Source organism: Sinohyriopsis cumingii, chromosome 16 (assembly GCF_028554795.1).
Source record: "Sinohyriopsis cumingii isolate HCF-2022 chromosome 16, ASM2855479v2, whole genome shotgun sequence".
NCBI lineage: Eukaryota > Metazoa > Mollusca > Bivalvia > Unionida > Unionidae > Sinohyriopsis > Sinohyriopsis cumingii.
The window spans coordinates 45834230-45850794 of record NC_142976.1 but is presented as its reverse complement, the minus strand read 5'-3'; the positions used below and the strand labels follow the sequence as shown (position 1 = coordinate 45850794).

The following is a 16565-nucleotide window of genomic DNA, read 5'->3' as shown; positions in this document are numbered from 1 at the left end:
GTTCATGTACATGACCTGCCTTGAACAGCTTACTTTGACATAAGAATGATCAGTACATTGGTGTTCATGTACATGACCTGTCTTTGAACAGCTTACTTTGACATAGGAATGATCAGTACCTTGGTGTTCATGTACATGACCTGTCTTTGAAAAGCTTACTTTGACATAGGAATGATCAGTACATTGGTGTCCATGTACATGACCTGCCTTTGAACAACATACTTTGACATAGGAATGATCAGCATATTGGTGTCCGTGTACATGACCTGCCTTTGAACAGCTTACTTTGACATAAGAACAATCAGTACATTGGTGTTCATGTACATGACCTGTCTTTTAACAAGATACTGTGACATAGGAATGATCAGTACGTTGGTGTCCATGTACATGACCTGCCTTGAACAGCTTACTTTGACATAGGAATGCTCAGTACCTTGGTGTCCATGTACATGACCTGCCTTGAACAGCTTACTCTGACATAGGAATGATCAGTACTTTGGTGTCCATGTACATGACCTGCCTTGAACAGCTTACTCTGACATAGGAATGATCAGTACCTTGGTGTCCATGTACATGACCTGCCTTGAACAGCTTACTTGACATAGGAATGATCAGTACATTGGTGTCCATGTACATGACCTGCCTTGAACAGCTTACTTTACATAGGAATGATCAGTACCTTGGTGTCCATGTACATGACCTGCCTTGAACAGCTTACTCTGACATAGGAATGATCAGTACTTTGGTGTCCATGTACATGACCTGCCTTGAACAGCTTACTTTACATAGGAATGATCAGTACCTTGGTGTCCATGTACATGACCTGCCTTGAACAGCTTACTTTGACATAGGAATGATCAGTACCTTGGTGTCCATGTACATGACCTGCCTTGAACAGCTTACTTTGACATAGGAATGATCAGTACCTTGGTGTCCATGTACATGACCTGCCTTGAACAGCTTACTTTACATAGGAATGATCAGTACCTTGGTGTCCATGTACATGACCTACCTTGAACAGCTTACTTTACATAGGAATGATCAGTACATTGGTGTCCATGTACATGACCTGCCTTGAACAGCTTACTTTGACATAGGAATGATCAGTACCTTGGTGTCCATGTACATGACCTGCCTTGAACAGCTTACTTTACATAGGAATGATCAGTACCTTGGTGTCCATGTACATGACCTGCCTTGAACAGCTTACTTTACATAGGAATGATCAGTACCTTGGTGTCCATGTACATGACCTGCCTTGAACAGCTTACTTTACATAGGAATGATCAGTACCTTGGTGTCCATGTACATGATCTGCCTTGAACAGCTTACTTTACATAGGAATGATCAGTACATTGGTGTCCATGTACATGACCTGCCTTGAACAGCTTACTTGACATAGGAATGATCAGTACATTGGTGTCCATGTGTATGCCAGTACATCCATCCACATCCTATATTAACCTCAATGTTGAAGTTGTTTGATTTCGTTTGAAACAGTACAATTTTATCCCCTTCTCTTTGACTTTATAATTTTGCTTTACATGTGATCTGCACCTATCTTTTAGAAGAGAAACAAATCCCCTCATTATCAAAAGTCTGAGGCAGGTTTGACACGCAGTCCAATTTGCTTGATTCTTGTAGTTATCCTATCACAATATCATAGTAAAATATTTCAAAGGACATGTTGTGATCAGATAGCAAGCTTGAAATAAATTGAATTACTTCACAGGACATCTTTTGAAATAGCCTCACAAAATAGTATTCAACTATTTCAAAAGGACATGTGTTGAAATAGCCTCACAAAATAGTATTCAGCTATTTCAAAAGGACATGTGTTGAAATAGCCTCACAAAATAATATTCAACCATTTCAAAAAGACGTGTTGAAATAGCCTCACAAAATAATATTCAACCATTTCAAAAGGACATGTGTTGAAATAGCCTTTCAGAATATCATTGAATTATTTCAAGAAAACATGTTGTGTTGAAAATTTGTCATCTTTTTTGGAATCCCACAGGCTTAAAAAATGGCTTATTTATGAATTAATTTCAGAACTGATTGAGGTTTGGCTAAACTTCATACATTCCTGTGCTCTATCTCCTGAAGCTGGCATCCCCCCTGTGATTTTGGTAGGAACACATGCGGATAAAATTTCACAGGTACAAACTAAAGTCATTAATGTCAAGGGTGTTAAACAGTTTCTCATTTTCTCCTTTTATATTTTGTCAATCCTTGCTCTCAAGATCAGATATTATATATTAAGTGAGTTGTGTTGAAAAAAAAGACTTGTGCAGTATGTGAAATTTTGATGTTTCAGTATATTACTGACATCACAAAAGTGCTTGACTTCAAAACCAGTTAAAACTGGTCTGATCATATAAGAATTGTAGAGCAATGAAAAAAGATTGTTATACTTGGGAAATATTGGATGTCAGATGTTTGCTTCCTGCTGGAATTTAGGCATTTATTATGTAATCAATATTTAATAATACCACTGCTGTGAGATTGTGAAGCCTTTATTTGTAGGAGTAATGTAAATAGTAAACCCTGTGTGGTTCATAAAATCTTCACTTTAACACATTAACCCCTGGCAGTTTTTGTCGTTTTCGCCTGAAATTTGAATAGGAAACACATTTTCAAAGCTGTTTCTGAAAATATCCTAATACATCAACATCCAGGTGATCTTCCAATAACATAATGCCTAGTTGTATTAGAAACATTGTTTTTCATTGGCTATTTTGCTCGCACATGAGCAGAAGGGTACAAGTTGGATTTTTTTATATATTTGCTTAACAGACCCATTATTTTTCATATTGAGACCACTCTTTATTCCAAATGTCCATATTATCCTACTTTTTGCAAAGGTTCATCTGTCTGTGTGCAGTTCATACCGGTCTGCCTTAATCTGAGACCAAAAAGTCAAAAATCCAGACACAAAATTGGATTCTGACATGAGGCGAAATTTGGGTGGAAAAAAATCAGGTCCAAAAAAGGAGATTTTTCCATCAGTATGTTGTAATGCAGCTGGAAATTCCAGATTATTTGGTATCATTGTAGAGCTACATCTCTCTACCTTTATAATGCCACCCTTTTTAGTGTATAATAGATGACCTTGACGCTACAGAGCTCGGCAATAGGTTACTACCTCCTGCCATGTAAACTTGTCACCAGGGGTTAATGTGTTAAAAATTGAGTGTACGGTTAAATCAACTAGTATAGTCCTACAAAGTTTCAGACTGTTGTTTCTATTTTCTGCAAAGAAGTTTGACCAATCTTGTTTAATTTCTTGGATCAGAAAAAGTTGCCATCAAAAGTAATGGATTCAGAGACAAAGACCATAACATCTGAAACAGCAGAGATCCCCACCACATCAGCACCTACTGCTACTGTTAACACAGAACATTTGAAGCTTTCAACAGTCCTTGGGTCTGTGTGGAAGCTTTTTAAGCTGCAGAAGACAAAAGGGACAGTAGAATCAACCCCTGCCTCCAGCTCAACAGGTACGTCAGGGGAATGCATACATTTATGAGTAATTATTTTTAGTTAAAGAGATACAGCAGGAGTGATACACTTTTTCTCTGATCACATGTTGTCTAGGTATTGTTAATTTCAGTCAAGTGTGTATTAAGCAGCCACCTCTTGGGAGTGAGATACAAGGCAGGTGGTTTATTAATAGAGGTAAATTTTACAACAATTCAATGGCTGTTTAAGACAGATGAATGCTTAATATAGGTGCATTTTCTGTAATAAAACTGTTGAAGTAGGTTGTAATATGTGGCTTTCTAAGGTCCTTAATGGAGGTCACAGATTTCATTCTGTACTTATGAAGTTTTCACGATTAGAATCACAACTCTGAAAGCTTCAATAACTTAAGTAAAGGCTCTGATTTTGATGTAGGCAGCAATTAGTTTTTATAACTTATCAAATTCAGATGACTTAGTGATGTAGATGCGGACAAAAAACTTGCAAATTTCGAGTATGAGAAATGGCAGCTATGGTTGGTCATGTGGCTTCACTGACTTGACAGCGAACAAGTTCTCTCAAGATTTTAAAACCCATAAAAAATTCTTCCGTGAAAAATAATTACACAGCTATAACAATCAGACTTTACTCTTCAATTTTTCCTGCATAATAGATGTGTACCAAAAATGTAAAATGGTTAAAATTGCTGTAAAACTTAACATACACTACACTGCTTAACAGTTAACAGGCAGGACTATGTGTATGGAGTAGAATAGGTAACAGGTGTTCTATTTATAGCACACTGCACTGGGTAACTTTGCTCTATGAGGTAAAGGGTTAACATAATACAGAAAATTAATGTATTTCTCCAGTAGAGCTATTTACAATTACTAATTGATCAATAACATATTCTTCTCTCGCTTAAAGGCAATTAAGCTGCAGCAGTGTATATTGTTAATCACTATCTTGAACTAAACATCGGACATGTGCACAAATATGGCTGACCATTAAATAACTGATGGCCCACACACTAATGCAGCCAATTCAACAATTAAAAGAACTCACATCTTAGTTATAAAGATTAAACAAAATTCACTTATTAGCGTAACTACATTGCTATCGAACAATTCCTCAGTATGCAACATCCTACAAACCTAATAATGATCATTTCTTAGCATACATGATTCATATATCATTTATTGATGATTCCTATATCATTTAACAGAAATCAATTCAAACCCTTATGTTAAGACTCATGTCAATGAAAATTTAGGTATGAAATTAAGATATGGTACCATTTTAGCATTGAGGTTCACCCCTTGTTTCCATCAGTAGAACTGTGTCATTACTCCCCTGATCATTTGTGTCTCACAGACTCTATACTACATGTCCCTTGGACAATCTTTATGATGGTCTTGCACCCCTCAAGCCAAGACCTTTTGCCTCTTGCAATCTAGACTGCTGATTTTGCTGTGTATGTCATTTTAAAACACTAGACTTCACCTGGGACCCCCCCCCCCCCATCAGCCCATCCAAAACGATTAACTAACCAATCATATCTCAGAATTACCTAACTGCCAGTATTAATGCACACCCTTCCTAGGATTCAGAAAACTTAATTTCCTGCTTCCCCTTAATATTGCTCACAGCAATGGTTAAACCAAGGGTCTCAAACATCTGGCCCACCAAGCCGTATCCTGTGGCCCACAAAATGATTGATGTCACAAGGTGTCATGAGAGATAACAATGGTGGTACAGCCTTTGGGCCATCAAAAATGCCCTCATGCAGCCCTTATGTTGGTTTGAGTTTGAGACCCCTGGTTTAAACATATGAGAAATATTTCAACAAGTACTTGCATTGCTTCTGCAACATATTTTAAACCTTTGACAGTTTTGATAAACAAACCCCAAACTTAACTCCTGTCCAGTTTCACCTGAACATGCCATGGAATTATCCTGTCACATCATCAGTTTAAAACTGATTTTAGTTACAATGACATCTGCAAAATTTACTCTGTTACAGATGGATTGTCTGATTGATGTTGAGTTTTACCAAAGATTTCTTACAATATCTTGTTAATCCCAAATGAAAATGGTGCTGATCTGAAATCCATTTGTGTCCAGCATCTTTAAAATCTTGTTATCATTCCTTCTAAATATAGTCATACTAATATGGGGTTGTCACCACATGACTACTTATGGTGTGTTGTTGGTTCAGATTGAATGTGATGCCAATCTGCCATTCAGTACAGCCATCAACATGCTTCCATCTTGAACATCTTGTTATTTCTTTTACTCCTGAATGGATAATCACATCAACATGTGCTTTTTACCAAAACACTTCTTGTTATATCTAGCTTGTCCTAAATGAAAATGGTAGCAATCTTAGACCTAATATGGCTATCATGATAGCTGGCTTAAAACTCATATCTCTACCCATTCTGAATGGACAGTAATATTAATGTAGATAAACATGTCAGTTTTGCTTTGACTGGTCCCAATCATTCTCTCTCTCTCTCTCTCTCTCTTTCTCTCTCTACACACAGAGAAATGGATGCTTAAACTAACCTTATGGTCAGTGTACACCAGTTCCCACCCCTCACATATCAACCTCTCTCTCTCTTTCTCTGGAACATTATCACAAGTCATGGGTCATCATGGATGATTTTGTCACTGTATCAACAGTGTCCCGGGCCCGTTAAAGGAGAAAGCGACATGAAAGCAATCTTACAATGAGAAGTAAAGCATAAAAATGACTTAGATCAACTCTAAATAACTTTAAATGTTTGAATCACCTCATGTTGGTTTAGCATTATACTTAGACTATTCCTCCACTCATTTTGATGTGCTCTCCATTGGCTGAATGGTTGCTATATAGTTGATGTGACATTTTACAATGTCTGGTATTATATATATTGTGTATTGAGTCAGAGGTATATATAGGTAAGAAGTATCAGATTTAGACAAAATGTCTTTCTTACCTGAAAGAACTGTACACAAACATGAAGTTACATATACACCTATGGTACACACACATTTGAAACTTACATATGCACCTACTGTACACATAAACTTGAACTTACATATACACATACAGTACACACATTGGAAACATACATGTACATCTACTGTACACACATATTTGAAACTTACAAATACACCTACTGTACACTCAAGCTTGAAACTTAAAATATGCTCATACTATGCACACATTTGTTACAAAAGATGCATATCTAGTTTTTGGATGCAAACAAAATATTATAGCATAGTTGTCACCTTAATGTGTTTATTTTAACTGCTATGTTGTGAAAAGGACACATGATGGAGGTTTGTTTTTACAGTTTGATTGACCCATGCTGGTTTGATAAGTCATATGAAGTTTGCTTGGACTCGTCAGTACACAATATAGACTTTGATCTGCTTGAGCATGATGTACTGTCACATCTGGGCCTATAGAATTTGCTTAGACTGATTGGTACAGTAAACAATAGAGACTTTCATCTGCTTGAGCATTATGCTATGAAAGATAAAAGCATATACATGTAGACAGCTTTATGCATCAGCATTGGCATTAGCACAGATAAAAGTATATAGATGTAGGCAGCCTCAGTTTATGGAATCATTCTTTCTTCTTACTTCCTTGGCAATGGCGTGTAATTATCAACTACCTCCTAGTACATGCACATTGGGCTGAATAAGATAACTTTGTACATACATGAACAGTCAAACCTGTCAGTAGTTCATCTTTCAGATTTGATTTTGAACAAATGCCATCAACTGAATACTCTTATTATTATTATTATTATTATTATCAAATGATTTAGTTATGTTCACTATTCAAAATAGCATATCCCAAACTTGTGTTCCTCGCCCTAGTTCATTCCGCACAGCATTGCAGATTATATCTGCATCCATAATTTGGTGAATTTTCGTTTCAGTGTCATTAAATGTAACTAATCCATTTTGCATGACATATTTCAACACTATTTGAATTGACATACAGTGTAACATATCTCAGTGCATACTGAAACATGATTGTCTCTCTGTATCAGTTTATTTTTTGTTGCCTCCTGACCAGTGGAAGGGTTGATGTGTTATTAAAGAGTGATTATCTTCCCTATTTAGCTATCTTTGGCCATACTGTAGTTGCCTCCCTTTGATTTCATTGCAGTTGCATCCTGATACATGTAAATATACTTCAAGTTTGTTTCTGGCAGCAAGTCTTTTTATTTGTATCAAAATAAAGATTTAATTCTTAATCAGACAAATTACAGCACAAACAAAGACATGTAATAGATATTCTAAATAGTTTATCATTTTAAAACACAAAACTAAGTATTTTTGTTTAAGAACATATTTGATATCAATCCAATATTTACCAGCAGTTGTCTATTTTTGAGGCCATTGATTACCACAACATCATTTACAAAAGTATTTAGATAATATAGTAATTTTGCATTAAGACAACTTACTAGACCATTTATTGTAATTGATAATGAAAAATAGGCTTGGAAACAAATCAAACAACAAACATGTTACCTCTGATATTAGATTTAAAATGTAATATTTGCCTTCCCAAGATTTTTGTGCAGAGACTATAACATGAATGAATTCAGTTGAAAAATAAACCAGCATTGGGACAGTGGCTTTGCAAATCAGTAATTGAGACACTTAAATTTAAAATTATGATCATCATGATACTGCTGACAAATTTGAAATGGTCACCTGAATATGTTCTTGAAAGTGCAACTCTGACATCAGATATGGTTATCTATGGCTTTCTTCAATGGATATGAAATGAAGGTTGCTGTGACCCTATTATAGCACAGGTTTCATTGACTGGTCAATTTTTATGGCTGTAATAATTACTTGGAAGATGCTTCATGATAACGTGTGGCTTTGAATGTGGAAGATTCATTATTTTGTAATGCTATACCATATTGCAGGTATCCAAAGAAAGTCTGCATCAAGGATGGTTTGAACATAAAGCAACTCAATACTTGAGTACCTGAAGGTCATCCTGTGGGTATTTAAGCTCACAACACTTACATGATGACATAGATTCATGGTCATCTATTGTTTTGTGAACTTTTCATGAGTTTCCTATTTTCAATGAAACCTGTAGGAATGTTGGGATGTGTATACATTGTTAACAGTCTGGAGAATTCACAGGACAAGCCATTCTAGTCTGTGTTAAATTCACTCTGTTTAAAACCAGTTCATAGTCATTTGTCTTGCAAAGCAATAATTCTTGATGAAAATGCAATCTTAACTCAAGATTATTTCATTATTTTAAAAGAGTAATTAAATGTTCTCTAGTCCTTGTGATTTCGTTTCCTGATTTGTTATGAAATCAATCCTAAGTCAAAACCACTCAGTCATGGTGTCTATCCTTTGGTTTGATACACTAACTATATAGCATATTTCTTACAGTAGGGATGGTAAAATACTTACAACTAAATTGTCGTTGGGCATTTTCACACTTATTTTGCTAGAAATAACTTAACAATGGTCATTTAAAAGTTTGTTTAAATATGCAGCTGAATTGAATTGAGGCTTATCACATTATGATGATACTGTGGCAAAGGATGTAATTCCACAGAAAAAACATGTAATTTTGATGCGTCCCAAAAAAATATTTCCATTCAGCTGCTGACCATCTGTTTCTTATTGCTGACCCTAGCACCTTTCCCCCATGGGAAATAATTCCTGAATCTGATTTGTGCATCTAATTGAGCCGGTTTTGCACAGTACTTTGAAGCAGTCAGTACATTATATATATATATATATATATATATATATATATATATATATATATATACTAATCATTATAAAAACTGCCTACCTGCCCTAATTTTAAAACCAGTGCAGTAGGAAACAAACATATTTGTTTTGCCTGATTGCTTGAAAAGAGGAGGCCATGGTTTATTGCTAGCTACCTTGTGTATGTTTGGATTTAAAATAAAAAGCCAGTTCTTCATTTATTGTCCAAGATTAAGTTCACAATAAGCTCATAATATAAATGATATCTGTCAATGTTACCCATAATGCAGTTGTAATAAGTAGCAAGAAATCTTGACCATGTATAATTAATGAAAATATCATGAAATATTTGTGAGGAAAGCACATGTCCTTGATTGAGCAGGTGCTGAAAATTACTTAACTAGCTTGAGCTAGAAGAAATTAGGAATTTAATTAAATTTCTCTAACATGACTTTAGGTTTTAATTTTTATACCATTTTGATTAGTATTTTGGTTCTCAAGTGAAATAATGCGGCTCAGTACTCCAACTCCTACTAACTTAGATATGTTGATTCATACCGGTACCATTATTTGTGTGAAAATATCCTATTTTTATCTTAGTCCATAATACAGTCAACACATTGGAAGTCTTGATATAGCCTTAAAATTGAGTGGTAGTCAGTGTTGCTTAAGGCTGCATGTGCATTTACCCCATAAATTATTTGTCTATAGAACCAGTCTAGATGTGTTGGTGTATTGAAAGAAACACTTAAACCTGGGATGAGAGAACTGGTGTGATGCAAGGTATTGCAGGTTAAATTTCAGTGTTTCTGCAGGATTATATGGATCACTTGAAATCACAAATTTCTGTTCATTTTGTAGTTTTTGTGTTATTTATATTTTGATATAACCTACATGATACAACAATACACCATATCACATCAAACCAACACAACACATTATTGACACCCAGTTCCAGACTGTGTTGCTACAAAACAACTTAAGAAAGTGCTTGATATTTTCATAGTTTGCATAATGTTAGATTATTAAAGAAAAAAGAATTTCCCAGGTTTTCCTCTTGGGTTATACTGGCTGTTTAAAAAGGACTTTGTTAAAATAACATTTAATTCCCTTTATTTTGGTGCATGATTGGTGTGATATAGAATATACAACTAGACCTCACATCGAATTTGCACCTATAAAAAAAACCTATAAGCTGCATTTGGTCATTTTCACATTCTTGATATCAGAAGTAAATTGTAAAAAAAAAACTGTTTTTACTTTTATTTGTGTCATAATTCATTCATTGCACTTTCAGAAGTTGGTATTGTCTAGTCTTGCAAAATTTATTTTTTCTATTTTAATAACTGCCAAAGACAGTGTACATTGGAAAATTTAGGCTGAATTGTCACATACATGTAAGCAATCATTTTGGTTATATGTGCTAACATCATGTACAATTTCCATAAGTACAATATCCAAAGACATTTTAACCACTGTACATGAAAGTAACATAGAGGTAATACATTCTCTCTTTTGTGCATGTTAAACAAATAACTTCACCTTACATCTATCACTCTCTCAGAAGTTTGTATGTACAACATCCCCATAATGTTTGGCATCAAATGCATGTGACACTTTTGACATCCTTTTCCAGACTGTGCCCTTACCATGTTTACCATTTGGCCTTAAATTACAAACGTTGGTTCAAAACGTTGATTTGATTCACAACATTACTACCACTTTGGTATGTCACATGAACAAATTTTGGTAAAGAGTAGCATATTTTCTGCGCAAGATTAGTTTTGGAATTGGGACTTTTTGAATTGGAAATTAATAGATCGTTATTAATTGAACATTTTCACTTACTGTTTAGTGTTGTTGGTGTCATTGGAATGTGTCTTGATTATCACACCACATACATTATTCTACACGTTTCCAAATATCATATTTTGCCATTTTCAATATCTACACTAAAATGTATGTGACAAAACACATATAAGGCTGGAAGCAACAGAAGAAATTGTTGACTGGTCATTTGTTTTGTGCTTTTGTAATCTAAATATGAAATTTTGTGGTGAACACATAATTTCTTGGCAAAACAATTAACTGTAGAGATCCAGTAAATTTCAAAGGTTTGAACTGTCCATCTGTTCCATTTTATCTGGCCTTTTTTTGTACTATTGTGATCTAAATTTGAAATTTTGTGTTTTGGTTATCGTCATCAAGGAGATGATTGGCAAAGATGTTATTGACTAGACCGAGTAATGCAATATGAAATTAATGGATGGAATAACAAGCATCTGAGCAGAGATAATACTATAGAACAACACGTACCCCCATAATATAACAATTAATCAGTTATAATATACATGATGAAACTGAACAGGAGGTATGAACAATTTACTTTCGCTTATAAATAGAGTAACAAAGTTTATGTGAAATTTAATTTGCCTTTCTATTACACCAATACAATAAATTTTGTGACATAATCGAATGATTGATTGAACTCAAATTGCTGGAAAGTTATCATCAACTGGTAAAAATAAAGAGGGTTTTTTGACATTGAAGCCAGACAATACCAATCATTTCCTAATTGCTCAAAAAGTATTTCTAGTTTATCACCCATCAAGACAATATATTTTTACCCAACCATAGCATGGATTTATGCTCATTTCATTGCCCAACTATAGCATGGATTATGTCCATTCCTTTGCCCCAACTATAGCATGGATTTATGTCCATTCCATTGCCCCTACTACAGCATGGACTTATATCCATTCCATTGTCCCAAAAAATTAATGGATATTTGTCTATTCCATTGCCCCAACTATATCATAGACTTATATCCATTCCATTTCCCCAACTACAGCATGGATTTATGTCCATTCCATTGCCCCACCTACAGCTTGGATTTATATCCATTCCATTGCCTAAACTAGATCATGGATTTGTGTCCATTACATTGCCCCAACTAGAGCATGGATTTATGTCTCTACCATTGCCCCATCTACAGCATTGATTTATGTCCATTCCATTGCCCCAAGTATAGCATGGATTATGTCCTTACCATCACGCCAAGTATAGTATGGGTTTATGTCCACGCCATTACCCCAAGTATAGAATGGATTATATCCGTACCATTGCCCTGAGTATATCATGGATTTATGTCCATACCATTACCTCAAGTACAGCATGGATTTATGTTCCATTACCCCAAGAGTAACATGGATTTATGTCCATACCATTGCCCCGAGTACAGCATGAATGTATGTCCATACCATTAGCCCAAGGGTAGCCTGGATTTATGTCCATACCATTACCCAAGTATAGCATGTAGATTTATGTCCATACCATTGCCCCGACTATAGCATGGATTCATGTCCATACCATTTTTCCAACTATAGCATGGATTCATGTCCATACCATTTTTCCAAACATAGCATGGATTTATGTCCATACCATGGCCCCAGCTATAGAATGGGTTTATGTCCATACCATTACCCCAGCTATAGAATGGGTTTATGTCCATACCATTACCCCGAGTATAGCATGGATTTATGTCCATACCATTGCCCCAAGTATAGTATGGATTTATGTCCATACCATTACCCCGAGTATAGCATGGAGTTATGTCCATACCATTGCCCCAAGTATAGTATGGATTTATGTCCATACCATTACCCCAAGTATAGCATGGATTTATGCCCATTCCTTTGCCCCAGCTATAGCATGGAATTTATGTCCATACCATTGCCCCAAGTATAGCATGGATTTATGTCCATACCATTGCCCCAAGTACAGCATGGATTTATGTCAATACCATTACCCGTAGTATAGCGTGGATTTATGTCCATACCATTACCCTGAGTATGGCATGGATTTATGTCCATACCATTACCACGAGTATAGGATGGATTTATGTCCATACCATTACCCTGAGTATAGCATGGATTTATGTCCATACCATTACCACAAGTATAGAATGGGTTTATGTCCATACCATTACCCTGAGTATAGCATGGATTTATGTCCATACCATTACCCCGAGTATAGCATGGATTTATGTCCATACCATTACTACGAGTATAGGATGGATTTATGTCCATACCATTACCCTGAGTATAGCATGGATTTATGTCCATACCATTACCCCAAGTACAGCATGGATTTATGTCAATACCATTACCCGTAGTATAGCATGGATTTATGTCCATACCATTACCCTGAGTATGGCATGGATTTATGTCCATACCATTACCCCGAGTATAGGATGAATTTATGTCCATACCATTACCCCGAGTATAGCATGGATTTATGTCCATACCATTACCACGAGTATAGGATGGATTTATGTCCATACCATTACCCTGAGTATAGCATGGATTTATGTCCATACCATTACCCCAAGTATAGGATGGATTTATGTCCATAACATTACCCCAAGTATAGCATGGATTTATGTCCATACCATTGCCCCAAGTACATCATGGATTTATGTCAATACCATTACCCCAAGTGTAGCATGGATTTATGTCCATACCATTGCCCTGAGTATAGCATGGATTTATGTCCATACCATTACCCCAAGTATAGTATGGATTTATGTCCATACCATTGCCCCAAGTACATCATGGATTTATGTCCATACCATTGCCCCAAGTATAGCATGGATTTATGTCTAACCATTGCCCCAAGTATAGCATGGATTTATGTCCATACCATTACCCCAAGTATAGGATGGATTTATGTCCATAACATTACCCCAAGTATAGCATGGATTTATGTCCATACCATTGCCCCAAGTACATCATGGATTTATGTCAATACCATTACCCCAAGTGTAGCATGGATTTATGTCCATACCATTGCCCTGAGTATAGCATGGATTTATGTCCATACCATTGCCCCAAGTATAGTATGGATTTATGTCCATACCATTGCCCCAAGTACATCATGGATTTATGTCCATACCATTGCCCCAAGTATAGCATGGATTTATGTCTAACCATTGCCCCAAGTATAGCATGGATTTATGTCCATACCATTGCCCCAAGTATAGCATGGATTTATGTCCAAACCATTGCCCCAAGTACATCATGGATTTATGTCCATACCATTGCCCCAAGTACATCATGGATTTATGTTCATACCATTGCCCCAAGTACATCATGGATTTATGTCCATACCATTACCCTGAGTATAGTATGGATTTATGTCCATACCATTACCCCGAGAATAGGATGGATTTATGCCCATACCATTGCCCCAACTATTGCATGGATTTATGTCCATAGCATTGCCCCAAGTGTAGCATTGATTTATGTCCATACCATTACCCCGAATAAAGCATGGATTTATGTCCATACCATTGCCCCGAGTAAAGCATGGATTTATGTCCATACCGTTACCCCGAGTAAAGCATGGATTTATGTCCATACCACTACCCCAAGAATAGCATGGATTTATGTCCATAGCATTGCCCCAAGTATAGCATGGATTTATGTCCATACCATTGCCCCAATAATAGCATGGATTTAAGTCCATACCATTGCCCCAAGTATAGCATGGATTTATGTCCATACCATTGCCCCAAGTACAGCATGGATTTATTTCCATACCATTACCCGAAGTATAGCATGGATTTATGTCCATACCATTGCCCCAAGTATAGCATGGATTTATGTCCATACCATTGCCCCAATTATAGCATGGATTTATGTCCATACCATTGCCCCAATTATAGCATGGATTTATGTCCTTACCATTACCCCAAGTGTAGCATTGATTTATGTCCATACCATTACCCCAAGTACAGCATGGATTTATGTCCATACCATTGCTCCAAGTATAGCATGGATTTATGTCCATACCATTGCTCCAAGTATAGCATGGATTTATGTCCATACCATTACCCCGAGTATAGCATGGATTTATGTCCATACCATTGCCCCAAGTACAGCATGGATTTATGTCCATACCAGTACCCCAATTATAGCATGGATTTGTGTCCATAGCATTGCCCCAACTACAGCATGGATTTATGTCCATACCATTACCCCAATTATAGCATGGATTTGTGTCCATAGCATTGCCCCAACTATAGCATGGATTTATGTCCATACCATTGCCCCAAGTACAGCATGGATTTATGTCCAGACCATTACCCCGAGTATAGCATGGATTTATGTCCATACCATTGCCCCAACTATATCATGGATTTATGTCCATACCATTACCCTGAGTATAGCATGGATTTCTGTCCATACCATTGCCCCAACAATAGCATGGATTTATGTCCATACCATTACCACGAGTGTAGCATGTATTTATGTCCATACCATTACCCCGAGTATAGCATGGATTTATGTCCATACCATTTCCACGAGTATAGCATGTATTTATGTCCATACCTTTAAGCGAGTATAGCATGGATTTATGTCTATACCATTACCCCGAGTACAGCCTGGATTTATGTCCAGACCATTACCCCGAGTATAGCATGGATTTATGTCCATACCATTACCCCGAGTATAGCATGAATTTATGTCCATACCATTACCCCAAGTATAGCATGGATTTATGTCCATACCACTGTCTCATCTATAGTCACAATGACCTACTTTACTGACAAAAGTATGCATGTCAAGATCCTTTGCTCTTCGAGATTCATGTTCTGCTTTACAGTTATTATGCACTTCTAAAATTGGGACTCATATAAGGTTAAATTATTTGCATTGGCAACTTGCAGTATGGAGAGAATTTTTACAAACCTCTAAGCTACTTCTATGTATATTCCCTGAAATATCTTTACATGTGGCAATTATGTAAACTATGCACTATCTAAAGCAGACAGCTGATACAAATGGCTATTCACATTTTTGCTCCAAACAGGAGCATGATCTTGTCCAAAGCACACTAGCTTTAACAGTTTATAAAATAGTGTAAGCAAATTTAGCCAGAGTGGGCAATACCATCTTCTGACAGTGAAATAAATGCATTATGCAATATATAAAATGCAAAAAACATTACTGCCTAGTAATTTACACATTATCATTAAGTTCAGGAAGTGAAAATGAACAAGCAGGGCTAGCAGACTTTTCAGAGGTGCACATTCGAAAGCCAAGCTGTAAACAATATAACCCATATTACACCCTTCAATCATACACCAAAATAAAGGGAATTGAAAGTTATTTCAACAATACCTATAATCATGATACAAGGTCTCTATTTTAGATAATCATGACAACCAATGAGGAATACCTGGGAAATTCTTTTTCATTAAAAATCATACCCTGCCACATTTTATTTATTATTTGAATTACTGAAAATTTAAAGTTGTTCACTAAATTCAGTTC

The 16565-nt window shown here is 36.0% G+C and overlaps 1 protein-coding gene across 1 annotated transcript in view; it reads left to right on the top strand.

Moving 5' to 3' along the window:
- LOC149780347 (uncharacterized) overlaps nucleotides 1-16565 on the top strand; it is a 218306-nt gene that overhangs the window by 82643 nt on the left and 119098 nt on the right. The window contains exons 6-7 of the mRNA XM_089936197.1: nucleotides 2056-2162; nucleotides 3299-3503. Of these exons, the coding sequence (XP_089792323.1) occupies nucleotides 2056-2162; nucleotides 3299-3503 (312 nt within the window). The remainder of the gene's footprint in view (nucleotides 1-2055; nucleotides 2163-3298; nucleotides 3504-16565) is intronic.